General features: G+C 41.0%; 1 protein-coding gene across 1 annotated transcript; it reads left to right on the top strand.

Annotated features, from left to right (window-relative positions):
* The first annotated feature begins 338 nt into the window (after positions 1–338).
* Positions 339–20,463, top strand: RNF13 (ring finger protein 13). Its single transcript, XM_038145715.1, is given in 11 exon segments — positions 339–454; positions 3,020–3,147; positions 5,908–5,988; positions 10,204–10,329; positions 12,692–12,779; positions 14,490–14,555; positions 14,558–14,579; positions 15,074–15,179; positions 17,215–17,308; positions 17,661–17,741; positions 19,003–20,463. Coding segments are annotated over 10 exon segments (1,143 nt in total). The 5' UTR covers positions 339–454; positions 3,020–3,033; the 3' UTR covers positions 19,368–20,463.
* The last annotated feature ends 1,191 nt before the right edge of the window (positions 20,464–21,654 follow it).

Raw genomic sequence — 21,654 nt, 5'->3', positions numbered from 1 at the left:
CCATCCTGTGCCCCAGATGTGCCCCATCCCGTGCCCCATCCCGTGCCCCAGGTGTGCCCCAGCTGTGCCCCATCCCGTGCCCCATCCCGTGCCCCATCCCGTGCCCCAGGTGTGCCCCATCCCGTGCCCCATCCCGTGCCCCATCCCGTGCCCCAGCCGTGCCCCAGCTGTGCCCCAGATGTGCCCCAGCTGTGCGAGGCGCTCCCGGCGGCTCCGCTTTGGCCCTGGAGGCGGCGCGCCCCCTGGCGGCGGGGCTGGAGCCGCTGCGTAGCCACGCCCCCGGCGGGGCCGGGCCCTCCCCGCCGTAGCTGAGTGACAGCCCGTGTGGCCAATGGGCTGTCCCGGGCCACCGCCCGCTGCCGAGCGGCGGCAGGCGGGACTTCCGGCGCGGGCGCCGATCGCACGGAGCGCGCCATGGCGTCGGCCTAGGCCGCCCGGGCCGCGCGGGCCGCAGGTGAGCGCGGGGCGCGTCCCCCGGCCGCAGGTGAGCATCGGGGCGCGGCCGCGAGCCTCCCGGGGCGCTCCGACCGTGCGGCGGCTGAGCACTTACGGGCCTGGCGCTCCATTGCGCAGCGCTTATTCCCCTCCGCCTTTGGAGCGGCGGGGCGGGGCCCGGTGCCGTGCGCGGCCGAGGCCCGGCCGGGGCCGAGCCCGGGGCCGAGCCCGGTGCCGAGCCCGGTGCCGTGCGCGGCCAGGGCCCGGCCGGGGCTGAGCCCGGCTGCGGCGGCCGCGGTCCCGGGACTGCCGCCAGCCGCGGCAGCGAGATGAGCAAAGCGCAGCGGAGGCCTCCGGAGCGCTCCCCGAGCGTCGCGCTTGGCCCGGGGGAAGAGCCTTGCCCTCCGCCGGGTGTGTGGCTCCTGAGGCGGGCTGGAGGCGCTGGTCGCGCTTGCGGGATGATGAGCAGCGTGGAGGCTGACTGGATGAAAGCCGAGTTCTTAGTAAAAACGTTAAAATTAATATAGAGGAGTTGTTCCTGCGCCTTAACAGGTGTGATGGTGATCTTACTTCGCGTGCGTCAGTGTCCAGTTTTGTGGTGGGTCTGAGATGGAGATTTGTGTCAGTAATGAGACGATGGCATCAAAATGCTAGAATTCAGATATGGGGAGATTAGAGGACGTGGATGAGAATTATTCTTGCTAGCTGTTTAGTTTGTGTTAATCCTCTGCTTATGAAATTTTGGAAGGTGCAGCCCAATCTACTAAAATATTCTGAATTTGTCAAAGTTTCTGTATGTTCATACGGTTTTTCTGTGATTGCTGTTAGATTTACAATCACATTTGACTCTAAAAGAATAGAATTTCAGTTTGTTTCATACAAATATACAACTTTTTTTTCAGAAGTGGGAGGGAAAGGCTGTTTTATTGCGAGACTTTAAATGTAAACATAACCACGTGAACATGCAATTGCTTTGTGTTGTATTATGCTCGGAAACACATTTTGAGTTGATTGAGATACAAATATCTGCATATTTCATATTTAGGTGTAGCCTGTGAAGCCTGACCTGTGAATATTTGCCAAAAGCTATGAAAGTTCCTGTCTGTGTCTCGAGTTGTGTAATGCCTTTGTGACCTTTATCTTACATGTGCTTAGTGTGTTTACTTCGGGGTGTTTTGCTGGTCCAGCACACCCCACATTTTCCCCTCCTCATTTCAGACCCCTGGCAGAGGGATGCAGCACCTCAGGTACAGTTCAGTTTGTGTGTTCTAGCATGGAGGGTGGAAAGAAAAAAAGTTATTTAAGGACAACTTTGTCTATCCACACTGGTAAATCAGGTGTGAAGTGTGGAAGGTTACTGCTGAGTCAGGTTTAACTTGTTTTGTTTGTTTTACAGTGTAGCCCTTTTCCACACACCTGCATTTCTGTGTGCTCTGAGCTGCCCCCCTCAGCTGAGAGGGGCATGCTTTCCAAAGAGCCATGGAATTTCAGGAATTGTGAGGCTTTTTGGCTTGCATCTGAGGCGTCAGATCCTGAGCACAGAAGAATTTGACAGGGAAGAGTGCACTGTGTATGCATTTTGCGTGCAAGAACCACTTTAATTCTTGTGTTTTCTAACCTTGCTGAATGCTCTTTTAGTGCTTTTCTCTGTGCTGGATTTACTGTGTTGGTTGAAGTGTAGTGTTGTTTCTGTCCTAGTAAAAATGGCTGTGTTTTTGAAACAATGGTTCTTTTATCCTTCAGTTTCACTGATGTCCTCTTTTTTAGGGCACTCACTACTATTTCTTTCCTGTGAGTGTAACTTCATTTCTGTGAGCCAGTTGAAAATTCCACAAAGCATTCTGTGTCTGATTCCGACCAAGCTGGAATCATGTTGTTAATTAACAGCATTAGGAGTTGGTAATGTCATATCAGTTTTGGAGAATAGAGAGACAAAACTTTCAATACCACAGTTGAAAGTATCAGTATCTGCTGTTTTGTCCAAATACTAATAATAAACTCCAGTTATCCTCATATTAGCTTAAATTAAGTCCATCTCTCTGGTATTTATTTGCTTTAATTAATGTTGAGAGCCTCACATAATGGGACAATGCTTTTTGCTTGAAAAACCCATGAAGGATAGGTCAGAAGGACAGGAATTCTTAGGTTTTTCGTGATTCTGAAAAAGAAAGTGGTGGTGTTGGCTGTGATTTCTCAGTTAAGTCAACAGACAGTTTTCAGAAGAAATACTTACAGTCAAATGAAAACAAATTCACATGAAACCATTTGTATAAGAAGCCACAGTTTGGAGGTTTTTGACAAAAATTGTTTCAACTAACATTTTGGATGACCTAATTGAGTTTTTTGTGAAGTACTTTATTAATTACTCCAGTAAAAGAAGTTAGAGGAGATCCAGATGTTCAGATAATTACATATAACTTCTAAAATAATCCTATAACTTTGACATTACTTGTTTCTCAAAGGTATACATTGAATAACATTTTGCATACTTCCTTAGCAAAAAAGTTTTAAGTGACCAAGAGTCCTGTAAAATGACCCAGGAAAGTATTTGCTATGTGCCTTGTCTCTGCTTCTTTCCTTGCAGGTATTGAATAAAATATGCTGTTATCAATAGGAATGCTGATGTTGTCTGCCACTCAGATCTACACTATTGTGACTGTGCAGTTGTTTGCCTTCCTGAATCTTTTACCTGTGGAGGCAGATATTTTAGCAGTAAGTATACTAATATTTTTCTACATAGGTGAAATATCTATGAAATTGAATAATCTCTTCAACTATTCTATTAATGAATCAGTTAATGCAATAAATGCTATAGCAGATTGCTTGGAACCGAACCGCCTTAACAGTTTGCTTCAATAGACAATAAACTGTACATTTTCAAAGGAGTTTACAGTTGGTAGGTGCTCGGAACCATGGTAGTGAAAGCACCTAATTCCCTTGGTCATTTACAAAGTTCCTCTCTGACCAGATGTCCTGGAGCATGTTATAACCTTGTTAATTCCATTCTTTAGTTTAGACAGCAGTTTAAATTTTGGTGATGGGTGCCATTTTGTAGGGCTGCTGGATTTAAATAATATTCTATGGCTAGTATAATTTATTTTTGTGAGTTGGAGGCCTCGTCAGTTACGAGGTTTGGGTATCTTACACCTAGATACAATTTCTAAATAGCTGGAAATATCTGCTGTCATTAAGGAAAATAATAAACAGTATAATGAACATAGATCAGTGGTAAAGGCTGTTTATTACCACTTTAATATATTGTGGTATTTAAGGAGGAAATTATAAATGTTTTTGTAGGATCGAGCGTAAGCCAGTGAAATAATTAAACCTAATTACTGTAGCCTCTTGCTTGTTCCAGTCAGTGATATGGAGAAGAGTTGTTAATGTCATATCAGTTTTGGAGAACAGAGTGACAAACTCTTGGAGACAAATTTTGAAATAATACTTTAAAGTTTGTGGTAAAGTGGGGTTGATGAATACTAAAGTATGGTATTTGGATTTTCAGGTTGTTACTATTCTATAAACACTTCTTGAAGAAAAAATACAAAGAAACAATGCAGATAGATAATCGCTTTATTGTGGCATGGACATGGCCATTTTATTGTGAAATTTTAAACTTTTTACTGTAAACACAATTTCCCTTTCCCCTCTTTTCTTTGTCACCAAGCCTGAGCTTCCTCTTTTCATAAAAACCTAACTCATTCTTGCTTCTTCCTCTCTTAGAAAAGTTACTTAAAAGAAAACAAACAACCCACTCCAACTCAAAAAGAAAAATAGGGGACTTTGGAAATTTAGTTGTTTTTTTTCCTATTTAAGCTTTGTGTGTAGTATTCTAAAACAATACCATATAAAAATGAGGCATCTTTTATTCTGGGGTATTTGTAAGTTGCAGATGAACTAGATACTAAACTGCTATCCAAAGGAGCCAGTGGAATGCTTAAAAGATGCTCAGAAGAGGGAATGTTTGCATTGTGTCACATGGAATTGCTGGTGTACAGATCACTTGCAGTCTTGAGAGATTTCACCCTTTAATGGTTACCCATTTGTTAGCAAAACTCTGGCCAAAGTTTTGGGTTCCTACCAAGGAAAGAAGTTCTTCTTTTCCCTTTAAATTAGGAAGTGGTCTTATGCTTCTGTGTTCTCATATAGTTGCAGCCTCAAAGGATCATGTCTGTATAAGGTGCTGTTGTGTGTGAGACAGGATTGGTTATTTTTTAAAAAGGGGTAAAAAGAAATAGGCCTGTGTCAAACTCCTGGCTTAAGCTGGGGCTTGTCAAGTGATTCAAGGGCAAACTGACAGTAGCCCGAGCTCAGGACATTTTGAGGAAGGTGAGTGGAAGGTGGTGCACTGGTGCTCTCTGTGATGGAAGGTCAGGAGGAGAGATTTTGTGGGGCACATTGGTTACATAAAATAAAGAAGCTTCCTTGAAGTTTGGCTCCTTTCCTACCTCTTTCCCTTCAAAGTCTGTGGGAAGAAAGCTCTTTCCAAACGTCGCTCCTTTGGAAGACTTCAGATAAATCATGGCAGTGTTTTTCTCTGAACTGCAGTTAGAGCTCCCTGTCCAAGCCTGGCTGGTAGGAAGCATCCCTCTGAAGCAAACACGATCCTTACTTGGCTGCTCTGTGTGACAGTTGGATGATATGATGAATAGACAAACGTTTCTGACTCACTAAACCGTTCAACAAAACAACCAGTGCATGTTCAAGTCTGTTAACTGTAGAGTTCACAACTTCTGCAGGAAACTTTTATTTAAATTAAAAAATGTGCCATATGTACACAGCATTTTTTTCTGTTTGAATTCTATGTTGGTGGGGCACATTATACAGCCAGAGGAGATTAACTAAGAAAGGGGAAACAAAGCTTGCACAAATTTAGGGTCTTTTACAGTATTCCTCTATCTTAAAGTTAAAACTCATAGTTATTATAAAACAAAACTGTAGAGATACTTTTCAGCTGCTAATCTGGATGTATAGTAGGGTGTTGGGAAGGGATGGCATATGGAGGCTATTCTTTTTCTACAGTAAAGCAACTCTTAAAAGCTTTCTTTCCCTGTACACAAATGAATTCAGGGCAAAAGACCCACCACTACCATCCAAAGAAAACTCCACATCTAAGTGTCCCAGCTCTTCAGATTTTTGCTTGCTTGGTTTGTTTGTAGTTTCTGTTGTGCACATATGATAGTATTTGAATTTTATACAGTAGAAAGAAAGATTTACCATATAAATAGTCCAGCAAAATATCTATTACTTACTTCCTCGTTTTTACAGCTGGATAAGAAAAGAAGTTAACATGTGAGTAGAAGACAGGTGAAATAAGCAGTTTTGTGATTCCATTGACATGGTCACAAGATATCCTATGTCTGATAAATATTTTAATCTAAAAAAATACACTGTGATGTTTGGTTTTGTTTATACTCGTTAACTATTTGTCTTGTTGCAAACCTAATTTTTTAAAAAATTTATTTCTCTTAGTATAACCTTGAAAATGGAACCCAGACATTTGATGATCTACCTGCTAGATTTGGCTACAGACTGCCAGCAGAAGGCTTGAAGGTAAAAAAAAAAAAAAAAAAATATATATATATAATCATGCTGGTTTAAGCTGGGCCAGAGTTTATTTTCTTCCAGTGTCTGGTGTGGAGCTGTGCTTTGGCTTTGTGCTGCACACAGGGTTGATTATATTATCACAGAGGTGATTTTGTTATTGCTGGGCAGTGCCAGCAGAGCCAAGGCCTTTTTGCTTCCACCTCCTGCCACGCTGGTGAGGAAGCTGGGAGTGCCTGGCAGGCTGGGAGAAGACACAGCCAGGACAGAGGGCCCAAAACGATCTCAGGGGTGTCCCAGACCGTGTGACATCATGCTCAGAACATGAAGCGGGGAGAAGGAAGAGAAAGGACCTTTGAGTAGGGTGTTTGTCTTCCCAAGTGGCTGTTGTGTGTGATGGGGCCCTGCAGCACCTGCCTGCCTGTGGAGGAAGTGAATTCATTCTTTATTTGTGTGTGTGGCTTTTGCTTTTCTTATATACCCTGTCTGTATCTCAACCCACGAGTTCTTCAGCTTCTGCCCTTCCAGTTCCCTCCCTGATGCTGGGGATGGGGGAGTGAGTGAGTGAGCAGCTGCGTGGGGCTTGAGGGCTGGGTGGGGTGACACCCTGACACTCAGTGTGAGGCACAAAGGGTTTGAGATAATGGCAGATTTGATTGGGAAGTGCTAGATTGAATTTGAATGTTGAATATATTTAAAGAGAACTGTATCTGCTGAGCATTTCCTCTGTGAGCTACAAAAGATAAAAATTAAAGGAATGTAGTGCCAAGGAAAAATAAAGACAGAAATTATTAATAACTGCTCAAGCAAAACAAATAAGCAAAGGATCTGATGTTGCCTGTGAAAAGGCAGATTCTTTTGCAAAGAAGAGAATTTTGGTAATCTTTGTCTACTTCAAGAGATTTTGCTGGAATTTTTGTCAAATATATTAAAATGGGTAAATAATGGAAATCTAAGAAATTTGTTAGACCACTGTTTTCTGTGTTTTGATGGCAATACTGATACATGATGTCAGTTACCTTGCACTGGGATTAGCAGAAGACAGACGTAATTTTGTGCTGATACAATTTTTTGAAAAACCTGTTTGGAAGATTCATTGTCTCCCTACAGTCCTACATTGGGAAGCCCCTTCGCACTGAAGGGGTGGCACAGCAAGAGGGATGCTGCGGCCCAGGTTAATTGCGCTGTATAGAGCAACTGTAGCTCAGTTTTTGGGAAGCTACAGCAGCTGTCTGTTTGCTACTCTTGTTGCGTTGCTCAAGCAGCGAAGGGAGAAGCTCCGGGGCTGCAGCTCTGCTGAGGTGCCGGTGTGCTGTGCCCAGCACTGGGGTCCAGGGCAGAGATTGTCATTGAGCTTGTGCCCTCTCCTTACACGGTTTCATTTTAATTGTAATCCACACCCCGTAGCAGGTGAGAAGGTCCCTCCATTCTCCCAGTGCCCCTTAAGCTGTGGGTTACACTCATGCTCTTTTATTTTACTCTGTATCAATATTTGGGGAAAATGCAGATACACATATACATTTTTGTTACTTATCTGTTAGAGTGTCTTACTTCTTGAAATGGCATCCTGTTGGGGTAGGGATGCTGGGCCATGACTTGCAAACTGGTTGTAGTAATATCAAGAGAAGGCACTAGGAAGTGCTAATCTATCGAATGAGCAGAAAATATGCAGGTGGCTTTTAATTTTTTTTTTTTTTTTAATTTTCTTAATACCATTTTCATTGACGTGGAAAGACGTATAAATTTTACACTGTATGGAATTGTAAAAGTCACCTAGTATTAGAGAAGAGAGAAGTAAGATGTAAAAGTTTGCAAATGTTAGTGGAATTGGAAAGGGAAAAACTGCATTGACTTCATGCAAAATGATTAATGTGCAAAAACTGTCCAAGATGGATATGACCATGGGAGTACAGGTTAGGCTTTATCATTATTTTGTGCTGGATTAGAAATTCTGAAGACTCGGTGTCTTCTGAAATGCAGCAGCAAGCATGTTTTTTACAGCAGAATAATTACTTTTCATGTCTTTAGTGTGGTCAGTACACTCACTTGGAACACAGGAAGACGTATAGGTGGACTGAGTGAAATTGCCAGAAGAGAGATGAAGTTGAAAGTAAAATGGGAAGGAGCTGTGAGCGGTTAAATAAGTGCATCTTCCTTAGACAGCAATGATGCGGCATATTTTGCTCTTTCTGGCTTCTGCTGAGGTGTAGTAGCTGTCCAGACATGTTGGTGACAGTAGTACCTGGTGTGAAGGCTTTTATTCATAACTTTTATCTCTGTAATAGAAGATAGAGGAGGTAGAGACGAAATTATTTAAAAATAAATTTCCTTTGGTGATGTTAATGCTGTGAACTGGTGTCATAGTCCTGTTGCTTAGAAAAGTATTGAAAGCCAGATGAATATCCAGTTCAGTTCTAGTCTTCACATTCTCTGAGGTAGCTCGTTGCTGAGATAATGCATTTTGGTGTGCTGTGCTGAGTTCAGCATCAAGGGGCAGGGTCTCTCTCTGGCTGCCTGACCTGAGGTGCTCTGCAGTGACAGGAACCGTTTGTTTCCTTTAGAGTCACGTTTGTACAAGTCAGTGTCAGTAAGTTTGTTCATTTTGGATAAAATGTATTTCCTGTTCCACTCTGGCAATTGAAGCACTTGTCCGTGAGAAAGGAGGTTGTGTCTGGCCATCCAGGCAATTCAGGACTTGTGGAAGTTCCAGCTTCCTTACTTTTATTTGCTGTGGAAGTGGCTGCGTGGAATCGGTCATGTGGCAGTGATTTTTCTTGCTGTTCCCTCTGAACAATGTATGAGGGTTTATGAGATGTGTATGCTTTTACAGCTTAGGATTCTTAAAAAAAGTTTAGGCAGACCACCTTCCAAATTGTGGAGAAGGGGAGTTAGTATCATATACACCCCCTGGAGACCGTGAATAGCCCGTGTGGGCAGGGAGTTGTTTTCATGTTTCTGTCTGTAAGCCTGTATTGCCCCAAAAACTGGCTCTGCAGCATTGTTAATGTTGCAGTGTTGAGAGTAACCCCTGTGCGAAAAAAAAACCAACAACAGCAAAAAAAACAAACAAAAAAAAACCCCTGGTGAATAAGGTGAAAGGGTGGATCACGCTTTAATTCCATGTTGCCCTTTTAATCCCAAAGCATAATAAAGTACTGCAAGAATTCCTGTAACTCGGGAATTTCTCTGCAATTTCCCTCAAGCAGGCTTCATTTCCATGCCCAGTGAGCGTTATCATGGGGAGAAGGTTTGTTAAAGCGGTGTAGTTGTTTACTGACTATATTGGGAATCAGAGGGTGATTAAGTGACCCAAGTAGTGAGCCAATTTAATACACCAGAAATAGATATAAGGAGCTTTGATTCTGACCTTTTTAACTCTTAGACAGCTCTGTGTCTTATTTAAGGTAGATGTCATGACTTGTGTGGAAATGATGGAGTTTAGGACTGAGTATTATACTAAAACTTTCTCTTTGCATTAAGATTTTAATTTCTTTTTTAAAATGCTATGATATTTGTTATAATAGGATGAAAATGGTATACTCTTTCAGAACTTGTGATTAAGATTTATCAGTATGCAAGTTGTAAAAAACTATTTGTCAGAATCTGTAGTAAGTGGCTGTAGACTGCTGGCAGAAGGCCACCATCTCAGCCACCTAAAACCAGCTCAAAGATTGCTTCAAAGTTGATATTGCCAGAGTTTCCTTCTTGAAGCTTTCGGCTGTAGCTTATTGAGTGATCTTTGCTTACCATGGCAAACCAGCTGTTGTGTATGCTAGGTCAGTGCTGGGGTCATACAGATGGAACTTTGCTTGTGTTCTGTTGTTAATTGGCGAGTGCTGAGTTTGTGTTGGTGTTTCTTAGGCCACTGTATTTGTGGTTTCCTGATCAGTCTCCATATGTCCTAGAACTATAGTTACACTATAGTAATGTAGTATATGCTGTTTTCTTTTTTCTTGAATTACACTGTGGAGTCTGAGTATGATGGGATTAGAAAAACTGTATTTTCTTCTGAACTTTCTAATTCTTTACAGACATAAAAATTCTGATGAATCAAAATATGTAGTCAGGGACGTAGCAGAAATCTTACTACGATATAGGACTGAGCTGATAATAAGAATTTTTTTAGCTATTGTGTGAAAATGTGCCATTTTCTTTCCATATACTTGACTACTGACCCTTTTGTTAAAAAGAAATTAAACTTCTCTTTCTGCTCCTGTTTTCTAGGGATTTCTAATAAATTCCAAACCAGAGAATGCATGTGAGCCTATAGCCCCACCTCCACTGAGGGACAACTCCTCTGGTGCTTTTATTGTGTTAATCCGAAGGCTTGAATGCAACTTTGATGTCAAGGTAAGATTTGATTCCCCCCCCACCCTCTGTTTCAAAGAGTTTATTGGTGCTTCAGAAAAGTTTCTATAGCTAACAGTGGAATAGATATGGATACGAAGGGGAGAATTTTATTGTCTCCAGACAGATAAACCAGAGCTCTCCAAGTCCAACCAATGGCTTACCTGTGACTAAACACCATTATGTCAACTACACCAGAGTACTGAGTGCCATGCTCAGTCTTTTGTTAAACACATTCAGGGATGGAAACTCTATCATCTGCAACGTTTTATCACCCTTTCTTCAGGAAGAAGAAATTCTTCCTGATGTCCAACCTGAACTTCCCTGGCACAGCTTTAGACTATGTCCCCTTGTCTTGCTGATGGTTGCCTGGCACAAGAGCCCTACCCGCACCTGGCTGAACCCTCCTGTTGGAGTTGTAGAGAGTGAGAAGGTCACCTGTGAACCTCCTTTTCTCCAGGCTGAGCCCCCAAGCTCCCTCAGCCACTCCTTGTGCTTTAGACCCTTCCCCAGCTCTATTCCCTTCTCTGGACATGCTCCGGCCACTTGATTTTTAAGGTCCCTTCCAACCCTTAACATTCTGTGATTTTAAAAATGCAAAATTAGAATGATTTGTGTTTGAAAATGGCTTTCATGAGAATTAATCTGATTTAATGAGGCAGCTAAGGATGTCTTACGGAAAACAGGGCTCTTCAGTTTGTTGTTGAGCTTTGTGAACTAAAAGGAGATTGAACCATATAAATTCTACCTAGACTGTAGATTCCACCTGCAGAGGCAGGTTCACTGCATGTAATCTGCCTTCACATCAGACTCGGGCCTGGCCCGTGGTCTGTCCTGGGAATCCTGCCTCCATGTGTGCGTATGGCTCAGTGGGAAAAGAAAGGGGGCAAATGGCTACTGGCCTTTATTTTCATGTCCACTTTGTCTGTCTAATTGTTGTCCATACACTGATGGGATAGTATTGCTTCTGGAGACATGGTTAAAGGAATTTGAGAGATTCCTACATTGCCCTTGAGGGATTTCCATAGTCAGGCCTTTAAGGTTTATGTTTCATTAGCTCTGTTTGTAAGGATTTTTGGTTATGTTTTGTATTTCATATAATACTAATAGAAAATGAGGTTCCCACTCATTTCTTGTTAGACAAAGAGCAAAGTAGCAAGTGGATCAGCATTTCCAAGGTGAGCAGAGGTATCTGCCTACCCTGCGCCCAGCAAATCCACGTCTTTAGGATGTTGGTAATACCCTTGCAATATTGCATTCTCTGATTGGATGCATAGTACAGCATTTTGTCTTAAAGTTTCTGCCACCTAAATTACCCATCAGCTGCTTGACTGACAGAATGCATATTTTTTAAAAAATTAAAAGTCCTCTACTTCTGTTTTATGTTGAAAATGAAGTGTTACAAGTGCAGGTACATAATAAGCTATTTCTTGATTTGTTTATGCATGCACTATGGATATTTTCTGTGGTGATGCAATATTGGCCAAATTCTCAACCATGCATGTATGTGCATGTATGTTAACATCTCTAAGTGGATTTGCTGCTTTTTTTTTTTTTAATATATTGGGATTTCTCAAGGTGTCTACATTCTGCATCTTCCAATATCATTGTTCTGCTGTTGGAAATAGTCATTAGCAATATGGGAAGAGAATTGGTGTTGTTGGGATGAAACCCAAGAGTTTCTCAAGGTGCTCTAAGAGCTTTTTGCAGCTTGTGCAGAGATTGTTATACTGTGATGGATGCAGTAAGAGCAATATCCAAGATGAACAGCTGTAACTGAGCTAAGTTCATGTTGGTAATAGTTGCTGCAGTAAATGCCATTTACATGGACCTTGGGTTTTCCTTGCACTGACGAAAAGGTGAGTCTGTATTAGAAATGTAACTGGTACACAGAATGTTAATAGTTTTGTAGCTATAGTTATAATTTTGCACTTTTCCATGAGAAAGCTTCTTATACCTGGGCTTTCAGGTGAGATATTCAACATCTCTAAAGCATAGAAAAGATACTCATCTGACTTGATGAACTCTTAAGTGGTAATATCTAGATTACCAAAGTGAGTTAGTGCCTTTATTTTCAATTACAATCAAATATTTTTAACTACTTGTAGAAAGTTTTTAATTCTATTTTTGATATATGTAAATAGTCTGTCTGCAGACAATATTAAAATGGCTTTCTGAAAAAATTTTTACGTGAGTGTAAGAATAATTATATGATTTTGCTTTGAAAGGTGACAGATGGTTTATAAGTGCAAATTATGTCCAAAATAATCACTTTGTGGGAGGGCACCTTATCTCAGAAAGCACAGGCAGGCTACTGTATTTGGAAGCAATAGTCTTTCCAGTAAGCATTTTGTGTGGCTTACAGGTCTTAAATGCCCAGAGAGCCGGATACAAGGCAGCTATAGTTCACAATGTTGATTCTGATGACCTCATAAGCATGGGATCCAACGACAGTAAGTACAGGTATCACTTCTTCTCTCCTGTTTGAATATCATTTCACCCACTGGAAACAGCAGCACCACCAAAAACACCACAAAAACATCAACAACAAAACCACCACTACCACAAATGAACAAAAACCAAAACCAAACTAAACAAAAACCCCAGATAAATCTCCTGCTTTTATGATATAATAACAAGAGATTTCTACGTAAGAACAAATAAATTGACTTGTGTCCTCTCTGAGGGTTTCTTTTGGTTTTTCTTCAAATTTTAGTTCAAGTGTTCTGGGCTAGATTATTATTATCTATGTGGAAAATAGCTGATGTGTTGTTAGTTAAGTGGAAAAGTAGAAAATGTGCATTTGGAAGGAAATTAAACTTTATAATATGACATTTTAGTATTTAGAATCATAGAACCATTTAGGTTGGAAAGGACTTTAGATCATGAAGTTCATCTGTGATAGTCATTCCAGTTTGTTGTTGCACTGTTGGGTGCATCTTCCTGTTTCTCTGGACAAATGGATTCTAGCAAATCGAGCACTAATTTTCAGTTGGAAAGAGAGTAGAGACCAGTGCACCATTTACCATTTGTTTCTTGTGTTAGCTGTTCCAATTTTAACCTTCATGAAGTGGATGTGTTTAGAACATCTTGAAATCTAGTCAGAATGCTGGGTTTGTTCTGTGGTATGTGCATTGTGTTTCTAGTGCTGTTACTGCTTTCTTTGTGACATTTATTTTTTTTGTTCAGTTTTCAACCTGTTCAATATGGAACAAAATAAATAAGAGGAAAATAAATTATTTTCCAGTGGAAATGCCTTGAGTAAACTAGGAGTGAAATTTGACAAACTACACGGGAGCTGAGTAGCCTGGGCAGTTATGTGAAAGTGGGTTTAATGAATTCTCAACCCATGTGAATCTTATTTTCAGGTTGCAGTGAGTAACCAAAATGTAGAACAAGTCCACAGAAACACAGACCTCATAGAGTGAGCTGACGTTCAGCCACATGTGCTTTTGCCTTGGGGAACCTGACTGCTTTGAGATGGACTAAACTCAGGTTACTTTGAGCCTTAAATGTGAAGTATTAAGGGGAAAATCAATATAATGTGAAGCTGAGGAGAAGGTTTTCTAGAATATGTGATTTATCTTTTGATAAGTTTTCATTTATCCTGCCTTCACTGGTAGACAGAGAAGACAACAGTTCATCCAGTTTCATGAGACTGAAATACTTGTTAATTTTTTTCTTTCTTCTTTTTGACCTTATCTAGCCACAGTTGTTTCCAGTATGTTTATTTATGTTTGGGGTGAAAAGGAGGGAAGGCAGATTAATTAAAACTTATAGAACCAGTTCACAAAATCATGTAAGTTGCCAGAAATTCTGGAAATCAATGGAGCTGTGTGACTTGCTTGAATCTCTGAGTGAAGAATGGTATTCTAGTTAAAATTATGATCCTGTTTTGTCAACATATTTTGGTTTTAGGCTCCTTTTATTCCATTAGGAATTTAAATTTTTCTACCTGCAATAAATTCCCTAGAAATTGTGCAGGAAAAATATTAGTACTTATATGAAGTAAAGCTGTAACGTGCCTGTGCGTTGGTCTGGATGTCACTGTGTCAAAATGTCTTCCTGTTGTGATAGTCTCATAATGTTCAGGTCTTGTGTCCTGAGTACCCATTGATTGTCCACGTAATAATAGTTTTATTTTCCTACTTTTTTTTATACAGTTGAGGTTTTAAAGAAGATTGACATTCCTTCTGTGTTTATTGGTGAGACATCAGCTAATTCTCTTAAAGAGAGTTTACTTACGAAAAAGGGTATGTTAACTCACATGCAGCTGTGTTACTCCTTGCATTACATCATTGTCTCTTTTGAATATTTATGGCTTTAAAGTAGGATGCTGTGATGACAGAGGTTATAGAGGCTTCAGGTGAAGTCTTGTGGCTGAGAGCAACCTGTAGTGCTTTAGTAAATAATAATTTCACTGTATCTTTTGATAGTCATGTTACATTTTTTTCATTCTGATGTCAAAGCAGCTATGAGATGGTTTTCCTGTTTCTCTAGGTTTGATTTGGGTCGGTAAATATTTTTAACCCAAAAAATGTTCTAAGAAGCAGTGTTTTATCCTTTTATTTAATCTTCTTTACATTGTGTGGGTGTGAACTGAATTTTCTATGTTGTTGTGCACAGGTAGGGTTCCTGTAGTGTGTCTTGTGTGACGATCTGTTATTTTTTTTTTATTGTATTTGTTCTTCAACTTGCTCATTAAGTTCTCATTAATTTAGAAGGTGTTATCTCTTCTTCCCCACAGTGGCCATGTTGTGTTAATCCCAGAGTTCAGTCTTCCTTTGGAGTACTACTTAATCCCTTTCCTAATAATAGTAGGGATCTGTCTTATTCTCATCGTCATATTTATGGTAAGTTTCTTCTTTTAATAATACTTTTTTCTTTCAAATCATCAGGGAGCTGTCACACACTGAAGTTAAAAGAAGGTATACAGTAAAGGAAGAGTGAAGCTGTGTGTACTGCACATCTCTGTACCATGCTTACATGTAATAATTTCGTTTATCAATAAAACAGACGGGTGCAGGATTTTGTCAAGGGGGTATCAGGAGCCTTTTGGATGTTCTCCCTAGCGTGTAACTGCCTGTAGGAATTGTCCTCACTGCCAGTCTTAACTCCACAGGTGCTTGTTTTTTGGCCTCATACAGAGTGACTTGTCCTTGTGCTCTTGTACACTGAGAGCATATCCTGCCTTACCAAACTTAATAATCATTAGTCCCAGGGTGCAGGGCTCACTGTTTTGTACTGCACTTAGGTGTAGCTATGAGTGTGTGAGCACAGAGCCTCACAGCACAGAGCACTGATCTCAGCACATGCATTGCCTGTAGGGGTTCTCAGCTGGGACATTTCTCCTTGAAATGGGAAGGTAGCATAGCTACAAATTTCGGGATACTCAGCATCCCATTTTTTTGTAATCTGTGCCAAATTTATTATTTTATCTTCTAATAAAAAGCAAGTAATGCATCAACTGTTGTATGAACACTTACTTAAAATAATTTTCTGCATTAGTATTTTTTGCACTGGATGTTACATATTTCATTGACAATCCTGGGCATGTTGGGCACAATTGCAATTGCAGCAGCTCTCTGAAAACAAAGCAGAATGATCACCTAAAGATGAATTTCTTTTTAGCAAAGTTTTTGGCTACTGTCTTTTACAGTGTCCTTCTGTACAAAACCACCCCGTGAGAGCTAGTTGTGTGCACAGGACAGGGGGTGAGCTGTGGGAAGGGTCAGGCTGAGGCAGCTGCAGCGAAGGGGTGACACCTGTCTGGTGCTGGGCTGCAGTGGTGCTCATCAGGGTTCAGCTTTATGGCCAGTTCTCTGCCGTGTTGCTGTCAGCAACCCAGACAGAGCAGTTGAATACACACTGAGTAAATGTGCCAAGGATTCTAAACTAGGAGATACTGATTCCCTTGCATATAGAGAGGTCTTCACAGAGATGGCTCAACAGGACTAGAGCACTGGACAATTGATTGGTGCGGTGAAATTGATCCAGGGAGGTTCCAGGTTGGATTTGGTCCTCATTCTTTTCTGATTCTGTCCCCTGCTTCTTTAAGACAATCTTGTTTTTAACTAGGAGATTTACATGAGACTCTGATTGTCACTATGGATCTGGATTACAGCAGAAAAACTGCAGTTTGTGCATACAGCTTATTGTTTAGCTTTGGTGAAAGAGCCTGAATGAACAGTTTAGGTTCAAATATCCTTTGTTCATTTCTTTGCTTGTCATCATATTTGAAAAAATGTCATATCACAGGTGATAGATTTAGGAAATTGAACAGAAATAGCATTCGGGACTACTAAGAAAATGGAAACAGTATTTATTATAGTTATTTGGAGAGCTTTGTGTTACTAGTTATTTAGTTTTTGGGTTTTTTTACTGAGTTGTCTTAGTATGGCATAGTATAACATGTAACAATAACTCAAAGTAAACCCTTTACTCCTTAACCTACTCTTTTAGCTAATATGGAAACAGTTCTGATGAATGTGGGAATAATCCTCAAAAGAGCTGTAATAATCTAAATCTATAAGGAAAACTGTTCAAACTTACTGAATTGTGTTTTGCTCTGCAGTATGCTTCCTGCTTTTTACAGGCCTCAGTAGAGGATTGCAGCAATGGCCATTATTTTATGTAGGATACATACCTTTTTGTTTCTCTTTCCTCTCAAAAAAACCCTTGTCTACTCTCAGTTCCAAGTGCCATGTTCATGGAGAACATCCTTTAGGCTTGTTTGGCTTCATCCTTGTCTTCAGGCAAGGGAAGAAGTTATTCTGTGTTAGCTGGGGTTCCTTTTCAACCAACTGACTGCAAAGCTTCATAAACCAAAACTTTTATTGTTCTTTTATTGGTGTAACTTACTGTGCATGTTATCTTGTCTGTTTCCAGATAACAAAATTTGTTCAGGACAGACACAGAGCAAGAAGGAATCGGCTTAGGAAGGATCAGCTTAAGAAACTTCCTGTACATAAGTTTAAGAAAGGCAAGTGGATCATTCTTTGTCTAACTCACTGGACCATACTGTTTTTAACTCCAAAAACCTTGTAAATCAAAGGGGTGTTAAGTTTCAGAGATAATTTTGAGTACACTTGAATTAGATAGAAGAGTTTTGAGTGAAAGCATACAAAACGTTTGGCTTGACCCTGTTCTCACTGAAATAGAGGAGTTCTAACACTTCTTTAATGGGAGCAGAGCAGGCTGTGGCTGAGCATTAAAACATTGCTTTAAAAAAATCAGTGCAGAAATTGCATGAAAGTTCCCAAGCCCATGTGCATGTCAGGGGGGTTTGCTTCAAGTCCTTTTAAGTCAAACTAATTCTGAATTACATGCTGTAGGAGATGAATATGATGTGTGTGCCATTTGTCTGGATGAATATGAGGATGGAGACAAGCTCAGGATCCTTCCGTGCTCTCATGGTAAGCAACTTTGTTTTATGATTGAATTTAAATTAAAACAGCTTTCCAAAACACTGTCCAAAACCTACAGCACATGTGTTTAGTAAGTGATTTATAAAATCCCATTTTGCTAATATGCAAGAATGAATGTACAAAGTGGGAGAAGTGAAAGCTTGCTTTCTCATGTTAAAAGCTAAAAAGCTAGCATTCCCACTTTGCATTCTCCTTGGAAGGAAAATGGGGTCTTGATGCTGTCCCTGAATACCCATATTTATTGTAATACTTTTACATTTAAATAAATAGGCCTTCACTTTCCCCAAGACAAATAAACCACAAAACTTAATTGAGTTCTTGGTGACTTAGAGGGATGAGTCTGTCCTGGAGTCTGCAGCCATGCACTCCTCTGCCTGACTGCACTTGGAAGTCAGTTAGTGAAATATTTTCCCTGTGACAGTCTTTCAAGTCCAGCCCACTGTGTTACAGCTTTCTCTGCACAGCCAGCACAGCAGGTGACAGGCTGAGCTTTTAGAATCTCAGTCATAAAACCAATTTCAAACTAGGCTGACAAACAAGGATTTCTCACAAGAGAAAGAACAGGTCCATGGCATCTCTCCGTGTGGGGGACTGCAGAGGTAATTTAACTTGAACACCACCAACCCCCACCACCAGTCGTGTGTCAAACATATTTCCAGTGTGCTTGACCAGGTACTAAGCACGGCGTTGCTGGCCCATGTAAATACAAGCCCTTTGCCAAGTAGAAGTCTTTCTTACCAAGAAGAGCTCAATTTTTAATACCATAAGTAAGACAAATACTTTTTTTTAAACACATCCAGTCTAGTTGCAGTGCCAATTGCAGACCTAATTTAAGATCCACAAAATCATGCAGTAATGTCATGTAATAATGAGGTGCTTTGATACACGTTGATGTGGAGGGGAGAGGGTGATGGGAGGATGTGGGGATGATGATGATGATGGGCACGCCTGCTGCAAAGTGGATGGAATTGCTCAAAAATTTTTAAGGTTTGTCATCAGCTGTGGCCTGTTGTACTACTGCTCTCATTCACTCAGTAGAAAACACAGGTATTCGTTGCATATCCACATGACTCAGATCCTAAGCCATCAGGTGTTTTGTACAGGCTACGTGCCAACAAATTTGGCACTAAAATTCTCTGTGTGAGTTATGTTCTAAAATTCTCCTGTGTCACGGAACAGAAATGGTTTAGCAGGTTTCCCTGTCCTTTTCACTATTATAATGATGTCCTTGTATTTTGTTTTCTAACAGCATATCACTGCAAGTGTGTGGACCCATGGCTGACAAAAACAAAAAAAACCTGTCCTGTGTGTAAGCAGAAAGTGGTCCCTTCCCAGGGGGACTCTGACTCGGAGACAGACAGCAGCCAAGAGGAGAATGAAGTGTCTGAGAACACTCCTCTGCTCAGGCCTTTGGCCTCGGTCAGCACACAGTCCTTCGGGGCTCTGTCAGAGTCCCATTCCCATCAGAACGTGACCGAGTCCTCGGAGTATGAGGAGGATGACAATGACAATGTTGATAGCAGTGATGCAGAAAATGGGATGAATGAAGAAAGTGTAGTGGTTCAGCTGCAGCCCAGTGAGGACAGGGAGTACAGAGTGGCAAACACTGTCTGAGACTACTAATGACCCATAGGTGTATGAACAAAAGGGTTCTTAAGGCTATTTACAAATCTTTGCATAGGGAATCTCTTTTAATCTGTAATCCATTTGGTTTCTTTGATAGGAGCAGCAGTTCATGTAGTAGTACTCTGGTTAAATCATTACCGGTAGATTTATTTTTGATTCAGGTATTCAGTCACACATTCTGTCTTCTCAAAACCAACAGTTAAACTGGACTTCACAATGCTAATGAATAATGTTAATAGTTTATATCAATTGAAATATTGCAGAGACTCTAAATGTCTCCTGCTGAAATGGGATTTCTCTGGAAGTACTTTCATTTCCATTTTGTAGCTACAACTGGGTCATCCTGAGAGCAATATTTATTATATGTAGATATGTGTTACCCCTTAGGCCCAACAAAAACCGTATTTGCATGTTTGTATCGTTTTCCTAAAAATTGTCACCACTGCTGAAAGGAAGAAGTAGAACAGATCGATATTCTATGTGCTGGTATGTTAAAGCAGAAGAAATTCCACTTTTATCTCAACGCAGTGATTCCAAATAATCCTTTGGAGTTTGCCATGGTAGCTGAGTTTAAGCAGTTCCATTGAGCAATTCCCAGGATGAGGAAACTTAGAATATATGTTTAGTTTTGAGCAATTCACAAGGTCAGGTCCACCATAAGCACATTATTATCCCTCCTTGCTACTACTTCCTTGTCTGGTTTCCAGTAAGGAGGTGGGAGTTGGGAGATAACCGAGACAGAGGTTTTGTTCCACATAGAAAAAGAATTTTAGGGTAAGTATATATTGATCCTTGGCTCATATACCTCTTACTAAGAGCATTTTATGCTGCATTAGTCTGCTAAACTGTATATAAAAAATTGTTCTTTTCAAATACCTGATTTGAAAATGAGTGCTTACACCAGTCTCACAGAACTCAGTACTTACCAGTGTATCACAAAAAGGTAGATTCTATATAATACCTCTGTAACTATGTAGAAAGTAAAACCATGCATATACTCAAATGGAGATTTTTTTATATGGCCTTGACTAAGGAAAGCTTGAAAGAATGTTAATAAACATGTTTTCCACTTTAAATATCAAAAGGACTTTATTGAACTTGCATCACTTGAAACCTTGAGTACTCCCCTCCATTACTGAGGGTGAAGTGCTTTTGAAGATGTGTAACGTGGAACTGTTGGGAGCCCGAGCAGATGTTTCCTGCATCATACTGTGAATCACAGTACAAGGGGTTGCACTGACCTGTGCTACATGCAGGGGTCTGAGTTACGCAGAAAACCTTCACTTTTGTTCACTTCTAGCTTGAGGAGGAGTTTGGACTGGCCAGAGTCTGTAGTTTGCCTGGGGCAGTGTGAAGGAGGACCAGGGTGCTCTGAACAATTCCCACCCGGCTGGCAGCACCTGCAGAACCACAGCCCAGTGCCCGAACCCTGGACAAGCAGTGGCAGGTGAGGTGGTCCCCAGATGTGGTTTCTGACCTTACACTCCATGCAGCCACATACCCTGCAGTGCAGATCTGTTTTCTGGGCCTGGCTGAGAGCAGGGAAAGTTTATTTTGCACAATGAGGCACAGCAAGAGGGGTAATAATGAAAGGATGATTCATCTCCAAACCTCTGCTGCCAGCAGCCACGGGGGTAATGACAGTCAGTGTAGTGGTATATTTTCACAAGGCAAAAATTCCCCTTCAGCGTGCATATGTCTAGGTGAGTCCAAATGGGAAAATGGTTTCTGAAAATGTAATTACTACACTGAAAGATTTTTCTTAAAATAGGTCCCTGCTGTTGCTGTGAGTGCATATGATTATTCATTATTGTATTCCAGGAGCGGTCCCCAAAATCTGAAGAGTTCCAGAACCACAAGCTGACCTAAACTTTGTAATACACTCTGACATAATTCTAGTGCCTGCAATCAGCTGCAGACAGTTATGCTCAGAAAATTCACCAACAAATGCATTTGAAAAAGTAATTTGAACAACACCTAATTCTTAACCAAGCAGAAGTATACAGGTTACATACACCTCGAGAGAGGGAAGCTGGTCAGAAAGGAACAATGTCACACTAAGGAATGTGATGACAAGTACCCGGTGTGTGCTGCCAGCAGCTGCTCTGCCTCTGGGGTGCTGCTATAGTCAATTCCATCCACTCTGGCCTTACCATAGAATCTGCTCTGGGAATGTAATATCCTCCTAACTAGGGAGAGTCAAGGTTCTGCCGTCAGAAGGTGAGTACAACTTTGTCTTTAGACACTGAGCACAGCTTCACATGTGTTTTATGAG

Source organism: Motacilla alba, chromosome 9, assembly GCF_015832195.1.
Source record: "Motacilla alba alba isolate MOTALB_02 chromosome 9, Motacilla_alba_V1.0_pri, whole genome shotgun sequence".
NCBI classification, from domain to species: Eukaryota; Metazoa; Chordata; class Aves; order Passeriformes; family Motacillidae; genus Motacilla; species Motacilla alba.
The sequence above is the reverse complement of the archived record's forward strand: the minus strand, read 5'-3'. Positions and strand labels throughout refer to the sequence as shown.